Source organism: Spodoptera frugiperda, chromosome 4, assembly GCF_023101765.2.
Source record: "Spodoptera frugiperda isolate SF20-4 chromosome 4, AGI-APGP_CSIRO_Sfru_2.0, whole genome shotgun sequence".
In the NCBI taxonomy this organism is placed as follows: domain Eukaryota; kingdom Metazoa; phylum Arthropoda; class Insecta; order Lepidoptera; family Noctuidae; genus Spodoptera; species Spodoptera frugiperda.
In genome coordinates, this window is record NC_064215.1 from 4,091,314 (window position 1) to 4,102,225 (window position 10,912).

At 37.0% G+C, this 10,912-nt stretch overlaps 3 protein-coding genes across 3 annotated transcripts; 1 reads left to right on the forward strand and 2 right to left on the reverse strand.

The window, feature by feature from the left end:
- Positions 1-2,512: 2,512 nt before the first annotated feature.
- On the reverse strand, positions 2,513-3,482 carry LOC118272922 (uncharacterized). Its single transcript, XM_035589650.2, has 2 exons — positions 3,316-3,482; positions 2,513-3,239 (listed from the first exon to the last, which is right to left on the reverse strand). Exons 1-2 carry the CDS (start codon positions 3,341-3,343, stop codon positions 2,587-2,589), a joined length of 681 nt encoding a protein of 226 aa, XP_035445543.2. The 5' UTR covers positions 3,344-3,482; the 3' UTR covers positions 2,513-2,586.
- A 2,392-nt stretch (positions 3,483-5,874) lies between these two features.
- Positions 5,875-6,778, reverse strand: LOC118272924 (uncharacterized). Its single transcript, XM_035589652.2, has 2 exons — positions 6,620-6,778; positions 5,875-6,551 (listed from the first exon to the last, which is right to left on the reverse strand). Exons 1-2 carry the CDS (start codon positions 6,654-6,656, stop codon positions 5,968-5,970), a joined length of 621 nt encoding a protein of 206 aa, XP_035445545.1. The 5' UTR covers positions 6,657-6,778; the 3' UTR covers positions 5,875-5,967.
- Positions 6,779-7,145: 367 nt separating this feature from the next.
- Positions 7,146-10,570, forward strand: LOC118272923 (uncharacterized). Its single transcript, XM_035589651.2, has 6 exons — positions 7,146-7,352; positions 7,621-7,786; positions 8,221-8,333; positions 8,465-8,557; positions 8,964-9,094; positions 10,331-10,570. Exons 1-6 carry the CDS (start codon positions 7,221-7,223, stop codon positions 10,533-10,535), a joined length of 840 nt encoding a protein of 279 aa, XP_035445544.2. The 5' UTR covers positions 7,146-7,220; the 3' UTR covers positions 10,536-10,570.
- Positions 10,571-10,912: the final 342 nt, after the last annotated feature.

Sequence of the window (10,912 nt, forward strand, 5' to 3'; positions counted from 1 at the left end):
GGGTGTCCCTGAAATCGACGTCCAACGGGCACTAGATGATCAGCAAGGTTCCAACTGTTATCAGAAAAATATAAAAAAAAATCTAAGTCCTACAGTTTTTAAATTACAGTAACTTATGTGTTATCCACGAAAAAGTACACCCTGTGCCAGTCTTTTGACTCTTGTTGCTACAAATCTTTATTTTTTCGTCTACAGTCTTCCTTACATTATCCTGAATAGTGCTCCAGTAATATGGAATCATAAATTCTTAGCCAATTGCTTTAGATTGGAAAACATTATTAGTTTTAGAGGAACTAAATACTCTGAATAAATTTTTCACCTTACTTTAAGTGACTGTACTGAATAAATTATGTATGGCCCTAGTAGTGGCAAATTTCACCAAAGTTGGCGCATTTAATAAGGATTCTAAAATGGTATAGCATTTTGCACATTATTTCTTAAATTCGACACAAAAAAAGATTTTTCAACGAAACTCGGTTTCGATGAATTTATTTGAACTTACTAATATTTATTCTAGTGTACTCAAATCATACGTTACAACCTCGTATGAACTAGACAACACTTTGCACGCGATTTGTTATCATCATGTTGATAATCAGCGAGGATCTCTTGTCAAGCAATATTGTCTGTCTACTCATGATTTCGCTTGCAGCTTTCGTTGGCAATATTAATAGACTTACTAGAGGAACTGATGTTGTGTATCATGTTTCACTAAATAATATTGAATGATTGCAATATGATGTTCATAGTGCATCAAACACGTTATCAAATGTGTAGTAAAATCACAAGGAACGGACGTGGCAGATTCATGTACACAGCATATCGACGCGGTAGTGGTATGGTGCCTCATGAGCCCTTACGCACAATTAATCGTCATATCACCATTAAAAAAAATAGAAATGGGTGAATCCTCCGATTAAGTTATGTGTTCATGCCTTGTGATCAAATGCGGGATGAAGCATCAAATATTCTTTAGTTTGTCGAGAAAGAGTTATTTGCACCGTTGCAAGGAATTGCAGGTAAAGCAAAAAAAAATTTAAAAAAGAAATAATCAACACGGCGCATAAAAGCCAGTGCTCAGCTACGATGGCTCGAGATGCAACACCAGTTCTTCTAGCGATAATATTGCCGACGACGAATGCTGCAAGCGAAATCACGGGTAAACAGACAATGTTGTTTGAGAGATCCTCGCTGATTTTCAACATGATGATAACAAATAGTGTGCAAAGTACTGTCTAGTGCATACGAGGTTATAACGTATGATTTGAGTACACTAGAAGAATTTTTGGTAAGTTCAAATAAATTCATCGAAACGGAGTTTCGTTGAAAAATCTTTTTTTGTGTCGAATTTAAGAAATAATGTGCAAAGTGCTATACCATTTTAGAATCCTTATTAAATGCGCCAACTTTGGTGAAATTTGCCACTACTAGCGCCATACATAATTTATTCAGTACAGTCACTTAAAGTAAGGTGAAAATTTTATTCAGAGTATTTGGTTCCTCTAAAACTAACAATGTTTTCCAATCTAAAGCAGTTGGCTAAGAATTTATGATTCCATATTACTGGAGCACTATTCAGGATAATGTAAGGAAGACTGCAGACGAAAAAATAAGGATTTGTAGCAACAAGAGTCAAAAGACTGGCACAGGGTGTACTTTTTCGTGGATAACACATAAGTCACTGTAATTTAAAAACTGTAGGACTTAGATTTTTTTTTATATTTTTCTGATAACATTTGGAACCTTGCCGATCATCTGGTGCCTGTTGGACGTCGACTTCAGGGACACCCTGTATACTACAACTACCAAGCACCCTATATGACAAATCACTCCACGTAACTTACAAAAAGTTCCCCACCTACTTACATACACACAAAAAGCCCTATTTAGCCATCAACATAATTTCTAAACAAAAGTTTAGACAAACCGCTACTGGCTGGCCAAACAAAGCCTCGCATCCAAATGAAGCTGTTCAAAAAGTTTCGTCGTGTTTTTGAGAGAAAACAATATCGGGATTTTTTATTGTCTATGCATGCAAGCATAAACTTACGTCCGTCCAGCAAGCAGCCAGTATTTGTGAGGGAACAATGCGAGTAACTTGTGTTGGTAAGAGGTTCTATTGTTTAATGCCACAATTACCCACGAATTCTACCCAGATGAAAGAAACTGACCAAGTCGCCGACCGATGTGTACTTGGATTGAGGTGACTTGATCGTTTATTTTAGTTATATGGCAATTTATTTTAATATATTTATTAATAGAGACTATAGGTAAAATATATTTTAATTATTATGTTATCGGCTTGCTCACGTAACTGTTTGACGAGGAACTCGACTAGTTTCAAGCCATGCTAATATTCATGAGAAGCATTCCGCGACACACAAAGCAACGATTGTCGCACTGCTGCTGAGTGAGTAGTAAGCCGATAACATAATAACTAATTTAGTAGTACTGATTTTTTTTTGGTTTGAAAAGTAGTGAATAAAATAAACCTCTAAGATTTTTCTTTAGCATATATTTTGTGTATCGTTCAAAAAGTTTGTGGGAGTTTGACATTTGTATTAGACACATTACCTTAAAATATACCTAAACTTTTTTTATTCTTTTTCGATCCGGTAGAGCCGAAGTTGAATTACCTAAATGTATATCAACAAGCTGCCTTAACAGGTCCGTTGTATCAAGATTCGTGTGGATGATTAGTTCGAAGATCTTGAGCTGTTCTAGAGCTTTCCATTCGTCCCTGTGTTTGACAGCAACATTAAACAGTTCGTTGAGGACATCTCTTGACTTCTTTATCAAACTTAAAACGAACCCAGCCCTATAAGGCTTCTGATCTCTGAATTGCACTTTTATATGTTCAATTTCTTGCATTCTTATATGCTCGTCTTCCATCGTCTGATTCACCAGCAATGCTATTTTACTTTTTAAAGTATAATCTTTTTCATCTTCATATGAGGACCTTCCAAGTATTTTTTTCTTAGGAGCTTCATTCAATAGCCATCGCCTGCGTATATTCGATTTTTCTTTGCTTGGTGGTATTGGACTCGGTGTGGTGGTTGGCGACATAGCTGGTGATGAAGTTGGTGACACAGTCGATGACTCCTGTGGCGGTGGTGCATCCATGTCTGATGCTCTAAACGAGATTTTGTTTTGATTCGGTCTTTTAGTTTTATACACATCTTGTGGCAAATCGATTACATTGAGGCAGATAGAGTTCTGGATGATTATTTGCATTGTATCTAAAATCAATACAAAAATTAGATTTTTGAGTACAAATACAAATTATAATAATCATAGGATAAAAAATAGACTTACATAATATTGCAAATTGTGTTATAATCATGTTACCATCCCTATTAACACGAACATTATCGCAAACTAGAAAATGAGTAGTTAGCACTACTTATTAATTAGAGAATAAGCACTATCAACGAAAATATTTAATTAATTACTCGTTATGAACACTAATTAAAAAATAATGGGAACCAGAATTTCCATTACAAATACTGAATGGACGATTAATTGTAATAAAAAAAAATCGTTTTTATGACAAATTAAAAATGCGATAGAAAATACTTAGGTAATCTGTATAAAGTAAAAAAAAAACGTTCCTAAAATCACGTTTAAAAATAAACTAGCTTTTGCCTGTGGCTTCACACTCGTTGATTCTACTTTCTACCTACATTAAAAAAACCTTTGCGCAGTTATAAAGATCAAAGCATACATACAGACTAACAACGAAAGCGACTTTATTTTATACTATGTAGTGATTATTTAAAGATTTAATACGTCAATGATCAAGACAGGTTGGTCCTCCTACCGGTCATTTTGGGCGGGCGGAGCGGATGAGCGCGCTCGATGCAACGCCGCGCATTCGACAAGAAAATATGAATAGGCCGTACAAAGTTTTAGTTATTTTCATTGTTTTTCTTTGTATGAAGTCATTTTAGGCTATTGTAGCGTGACACACGCGAATTTACTCGTAGTGTATAAAGGCATTGTTGCGATTCAAATATTGTTGAAATTAAAGTACAAGGTGTAGAAATAAATAGATTGTATAATCAGTATTATACTCATTTATTTGTTAATTTGTTCTTGTTAGGTTTTTCGTTGACCTAACTGCAAGCCTAAAACTGCCAAAATACCTACGTAGGAGCTCAAAGACTTTTGTTTAGAAGTGGACATAATCTGCCTGATATTGAGCTGATTATGATTAATATGATAATAATTAAACTTATCTAGACACACGGCAGTGTGTCCGCCAAGTTCGAGCAAAAAAAGCGACACACCGGCCTCGATGCAACGCTGCGCATTCGACAAGAAAATATGAATAGGCCGTACAAAGTTTTAGTTATTTTCATTGTTTTTCTTTGTATGAAGTCATTTTAGGCTATTGTAGCGTGACACACGCGAATTTACTCGTAGTGTATAAAGGCATTGTTGCGATTCAAATATTGTTGAAATTAAAGTACAAGGTGTAGAAATAAATAGATTGTATAATCAGTATTATACTTATCTGTCCCACCCAAAACATTGTGAAAGGCAATGCCAATTCGTTCTTGTTAGATTTTCAGTTGACCTAATTATGAGCCCAAAACCGAAAATTAGATACTTGACTCATTGCGTTTAGGAGGTTTATAACGAAGTGTGACTTGCCAAGTTTGTTTTACTTTCTATGTACAAGTATATAATTTTCTATTAAATCTTGCCAAGTTATATATTTTTAACTGAGGTCTGATGTATGGTGGTACTTATTTAGATCTCACTTCTTTTATAGGCGAAGCATTCCAATATTATCGAACTTGGCAGCCTTTCACATTTATGTTTTGGGTGGGATACAGTTTTCAAGATACAACTAACTTTAGTATGAAGCGTAATAATGAAACATTACATCACCTCACCTCTCACAGTGAACTGATACCCTAAAACCTGCCAAAATACATCTATTTCACGTTTACCTACACTCCATTGTATATTAAGCCAAAAAAGTTTTTCGTATCCCCCATTGTGATGCTCTTTTGTTTTATACAATACCTATTTTGGGAGCTGTTGGTTAGTAAAGTGGGGAAAGGGTTCCGTATACGGCTTGAGGATCTAATCAATCATTGTGTTTAAGTAGTTTTTCGTTGATAGTGGTACTTGGGCGAATGATTACGATGTTGGTTTTTTTCAGTTAGTATAATGAAGGGTCTATAATTGCTGCCAATTTTGAAGATTTGATAATTCTGAAATTATATTTTGTTGGGTTTTGCGGCAATAAAGCTAGATTTACCTACTAATATTTATTAGAATTCGCGTCAAAAAATACTAGCTTAATTCTAATTCTTTTATAAACTCAGCCTAAAAAAAAACCCTTAAACAGAACTTACTCACACCAATCCTAAGAACAGAAAATTGCCAACCCTTCTTAACAATAAATATCTTAACCCAACATGAAAACATTTAAACGTGTGTCGTCACAACCGAACCGTGACGCCATCAACTAATGCACTAGCGCCGACCTCATCATGTCGCAGGTGTGGCGTGGCTCAGCGGCGCCACCTGAGAAATAATTACCGCACGGAAAAGATGGGATGCGCCTTCTCATTATTTAAGAAGATGCTACACAATGTGCGGTTCGGAATCCACGTGTGTGTATTGTCTAGTGAATATAGTGCAGCATTTTTTACTTCGAACACAACTGGAAATGGAACAAAACACTTTTGTTTGATGTAAATGGAAATCAACGTGTTTGTATCTGTGGGTTTACTGCATAGTTTTTTGGTTTGGTTGTAGCAGAATGTTTATTTTAAACCTTGTGTATTGTATTGTAAGGTGTAGTCTTAATTGGTTTGAGCTAGACTTTAAATCATTCTAAATAAAAAGCAAAGTCTCTGCAATAGTTGACCAAAGTTTATTGTTACCTATAGGGTGATAAATATCGTTTAATATTGAGCTAGCTCCACAGCATTTACCTACAAGCTTCATTTAAATTAATATGACATTCTTTTTATCCCTCGTAGCGTTCATGTACTTCACATGTACGTCCACCAGCTGCCTCAGGAGGTTCGTGGTGTCGACGTTAGTATGTACGATCAGTTCGAAGATCTTCAGCTGTTCCAGAGCCATCCACTCGTCCTTGTGTTTAACGGCCACATTGAACAACTCGTCCAGAACGTCCTTAGACTTTTTGACCATACTGAGAATAAAACCAGCTTTGTAAGGAGCTTCCTCTCGATGTTCGTCTTTCAGTTCTTCTACCAGTTTCATCTTCCTGTGTGCGTCTTGCATCGTTTGCTCCACAAGCATTGCTATCTTCTGTTTAATGTTTGAGTCTTTCTCGTCCTCGTACACCCGCTGCTGCACCGGCCCACTCTTCGTGTACTGGTTGTTGTCGTTCAGTAACCAGTACCGTCGAATTGGCTTCACTACCACATGTGCTGGTTTGTACTCTTCATACTTCACCGGTAGCTTACGATATTTCTTCGTGCCCCCTTTCGGTGTGGAAGTTTTTTCTGTAAATTCTACCAGTTCTAAACATCTAATCAGCTGTGCCAACGTTTCTAGTGTACCTAGAATTGAAAAAAGTAAAGTTACCACTTTATGAAGTCTTTAAAAAAAATTTGGGTATGGTACTTACATAATACTATAGCGAGTTTTGTTAAAAATAATTTCATTCTAGTCAAGTTGCAGCTACTACATTACAGAATATTTGGAACGTTTACACTATCGTGTTCCAAACGATTAAGTAAACACATGTTATGAACTCAGATTAATTATTTCCAGAATAATTAAAGTTTATCGTTAATCCGTTAATTTATTTCCTTAATTAATTGTCTTACATAACATGAGGAAGGAAGCACGTGTAGGTGCTCAATTTTAAGGACTACTCTTATTTGACTTGACTTAATATCTTATATCCCCTAGTTGGGGCAGACAGAAGTCCTCAATCGCGACCAGTCTTGAGATTCTCGCTTCCCCTCGCTCCACGTCATTCCGTTGCCCGCTGCTTCTGCCAAAACTGTGCGATGCCAAGCTTGACGGGATCGACCGATATTTTTCCCAGAAACAAGAAATAAATTGTAAAATTGATCCAACATTAGGTTTCATCACAATTATGTTTAAAACAACTGGCCATGCATAAAGGCTGGATATTCTATCGTAATGTCATTAAACTGTCAATCGGTGCAGCATAGTTTTTGGAGCCAACGTTTGGAGAGATTCTGTGATAAATTCCCGTTATGTTTCGTCTACCGCTTACTAAGTTAGCTCCTGCTATTTTGTCCCAATTTTTGACCATTGGTAAAAAAACTATCGGGTCGAAACAATGTCACAGTGTGTTCGGCATTATGGAATTAATTCGCCAGGAAAAGGTAGTGATATGAATCATTCATTTCATCATCAACGGCAGCAGTTGGACAAGGCCCTTCTTAAATTTTGATTCTGATTTCTGAGCTTGGCAGGCCGCTGGAGGCTGATCACAGTTTTAAGATACAGTGCGTCCGCACTAAGCGGACTGTAGTTATGTTTCAGGACTGTGTTTGTGTCAATCCATGTCTTTTTAGGAAGAAATTTTAATAAACTGAACTCTATTACACCAACTTTAAAGCTCAATTTCCCAATCTTCGTTAATAATTTCAGCCAGAACATTTTGCGTTATCCCAAGTTACGAGTGAACACCACGACATTGCCCTACAAGTGATTAAACAATATTTCTTAAGCGAACATGTCCTGGTACAAGCACGGAACATGGACATCTCTAACGACTGTGCACTTGACGAGTATCTCGTCAGTTTACTTAAACAAGGTTAGATAATTTGTTATATATATCTGCCCTTAGGTAAGCGTCCATGGGCCCGCATCGTACGCATCGCACGCATCGTACATCATAAGCATCACATGTATGCATTGCTAATGATGCGGTGCGAATGATGCAGTGCGTATGATGTGGATTATAGTGGACGCAGTTGAATGAGTTTCTATACAAGACTAACTAAAATCCGTTGGACGCCAACCTTTGATCTGCATAAAGCTGTTCTGTCTGCACCTTTATATCGTTTAGGTACGCTTTATATTCACCAGACAGGCAGTAGTACTAAATGTAACACCCTCTTTCTGTTATTAGTCCTATTTACCTTGTAAAGGGTGAGCTGCGCTTATACAATGGCCATGCAACAACAATGTAACGATTGCATCAAAATGTGATAAATAAGTGTAGGTAAGTATTGTTTTTTCTTCTAGGAAACTCAATATTCGCGAAGGCGGAAGACGGCACGATAGCGGGACTATGTGTCAACTTCGCCAGTAGCCCGATTGACCCTAGGAACTTACGAAACTATGCTTTTTATAGACAGGTAACATATTCTCAAGTTTTTTAGACATGCATCGAACATTTTCAGACTTGATTTTATTTGTGAAACAATCTCTTTATAGTACCTAAAATTTCTCTTAATAGGTAGGTTCTTATATTTTCTCTTACTTTCAGGATCCTAACACCAAAGACTTCTTATATTTTACGGCAAAACTGCAGGAGACACCTAACTTATGGGACGTATTTAAACAACAAAAAGTTTATGAGGTAAGAACCAATCAGTCTAGTCAATTTAGTTATATAAGACGGGTTATTCCTTCATATTAATATTATGAAACTTGATCAGCCTTATTTCCTGCCACCGTAAGCGCGGGTCTGCGGACGGCAAGCAAGGGTAGCTCGCCGCCCCACCATATAACCAGTGCGTTGGACGAGTTGCGTTCCACACGCGTTTCAAAGAGCTATTAGACCAAAATGGTTGAAGCCCTGCAGGGTTGATGCCTGATCCGGAGCTGCGGACTACCTAGCGGGTTTACCGGGGCTCTGGCTCGAAAAGCAAGAGTAGGATCGGAGTGGTTTTTAGTCAGTAAGTCTGATACTGCTTCGCCCAAGGCGGGAGAAGACATTGGATAATTTTTCCCCCTTAAAAAACCATTATTTCTTTATTTTCCAGATAAAAATGTTAACAGTTCTACCAGAATTCCGAAGACAAGGTTTAGGCGTATTTATGGCGGAAAAAAGTAAAGAGTTAGCTCACGACCAAGGGTACAACGTTATTCGCATGGACTGCATCAATCCTTATGAGTAAGTGAAGAAATAATGTGCTATGTAGCTATGCTACGAAGATGTAATAGCTAAGTTGTGAAACTATGTGACAGTTTCCACTGATGCTAAGCTATGTAACTGTGCGAGGAAGATGCGCAGCTCGAGTATGGTACGACGTATCGATAGTAGAGGGGATAGTAGGGAGCCATCCATTGCACACATCTTTCCATATAAAAAACATAGCTTAACTGAGTCCGCTTCCCCTAGTGCTAAGCTATGTGTACCAATGAATATGATTGGTGGAAGACAAACGCATTAACGTACAGCATCGTAGCATGGCACATCTCACGTGGAAAGGCACCTTAAAACCGATAAAAAGGTCAAGTGTGTAAACTGGTTTCACAAGGTCCTACATTATTTAGGTAACACGTAACGTCTTTTAAGTGTAGGGCTGTAGGACAAGGCTTTTATTCTTCTGGTGCACACATCTTAATATTGATCAAAAATTCCTATGTATTTTTACTAGTTATTTCCACACGGTTTCATCCGCTCAGCGCGGCTCTTTTTAGTAGTAGGTTTATAGTTTTTCCTTGATAAATGAACTATGCAGCAGATTTTTATTAAATCAAATCAGTAGTTCCAGAATTTAGCGCATTCAAACAAACTTTATATAATAAAAAAGTAAGCAGTAACTGTACAAGATTTGTTACGTAAGAAACCTATAGAGTTGTATTGTAGCAATTTATTATAAGTATTTATATTTCTAACTTAAACTCGGCGAACTCCGTTTCGCCACCAATGATTTTCCCTGTTTTCTTACTTTTCTTTTAATTTTTCCTGATTTTTTTGCTATAAACCTCACGGAGCCGTAGACCTTTCCAAAGAATGCAAAACCGTGGAAATCGGTTCGTGCGTTCTGGAGTTATAGCGTCAGGAAGGAAAACCCGACTTATTTTTATATTATAGATTATATAAATTACTGGCCCTTTAGACCCTATTAGATATGCATGAGACTACACAACCTTGTAAAGGAATAGCAGTAGTAAACACCTTCTAAGAGAAGGTTGTATATAATATATTAGTTATGTATCGAGTCTCGCTTGAGTTATAATAATTCATTTATTGACACTTTACTTAGACATTACAATTATTATTTCAAAACTTGTTTTAATAATGTATTGGTAAGATAAGCAAACCGACAGGACCATATACTATAGAGGCGCCCTCTACTATAAGTAAAATCAGCTGTCATTAAACTAAACTTCTATTTCGCAGCTACAAAATAGCAGAGCGTTGTATGCTACAATGTCTAGTCAAGTTTCCCCTGCATAAGGTGCGAGGTGCCAACGCACCCTTCATAAAACGAAGTTCGAAGTTCAACCGCTTAGTTCGAGTTTACGTGGATGCGCGTGCGCAGCCTGACACGGACCGCACAACTCTCAAGAATAGACAACAAGATCTTGAAAGTCTTATAGAGTAGCCAGATACTACATTATTAAAGAATTTAAATAAAGATTTTTAGGTAGTTATTTATTGACCTTTTTTTTTTCTTCCGTAAAGCAGTGCCGAATAATGCCGACACGGGGCCCGTAGCAAATTGAAATTGCAGGAACCCTTGAGTTACATTGTCTATTGAAATGTAGGATGTAGTCTTTATAAAAAGGCTTTTTGTGAAGTTCTTGAACGATGTCGTTTTCACGATATTTCGTGTCTTATACTTTGATTTGATTTGGACACAGGCACGGGACCATAGCTGTAGCATTTGCGTAAATCCTTTGGACTTAAAATAATATTTGCAAAATAGGGCATTCATATTATTAATCTCGCTGTACGTATACTAAAAGTTCCAGTGTGTGA

Coding starts and splice junctions, on each gene's coding strand:
- LOC118272923 (XM_035589651.2), top strand. CDS start 7,221: ATGTTTCGTCTACCGCTTACTAAGTTAGCTCCTGCTATTTTGTCCCAA. Junction 7,353..7,620: donor AATTAATTCGCCAGGAAAAG/GTAGTGATATGA, acceptor TAATAATTTCAG/CCAGAACATTTTGCGTTATC. Junction 7,787..8,220: donor CGTCAGTTTACTTAAACAAG/GTTAGATAATTT, acceptor TTTTTCTTCTAG/GAAACTCAATATTCGCGAAG.
- LOC118272924 (XM_035589652.2), bottom strand. CDS start 6,656: ATGAAATTATTTTTAACAAAACTCGCTATAGTATTAT. Junction 6,552..6,619: donor AAAACTCGCTATAGTATTAT/GTAAGTACCATA, acceptor TTTCAATTCTAG/GTACACTAGAAACGTTGGCA.
- LOC118272922 (XM_035589650.2), bottom strand. CDS start 3,343: ATGATTATAACACAATTTGCAATATTAT. Junction 3,240..3,315: donor AACACAATTTGCAATATTAT/GTAAGTCTATTT, acceptor TATTGATTTTAG/ATACAATGCAAATAATCATC.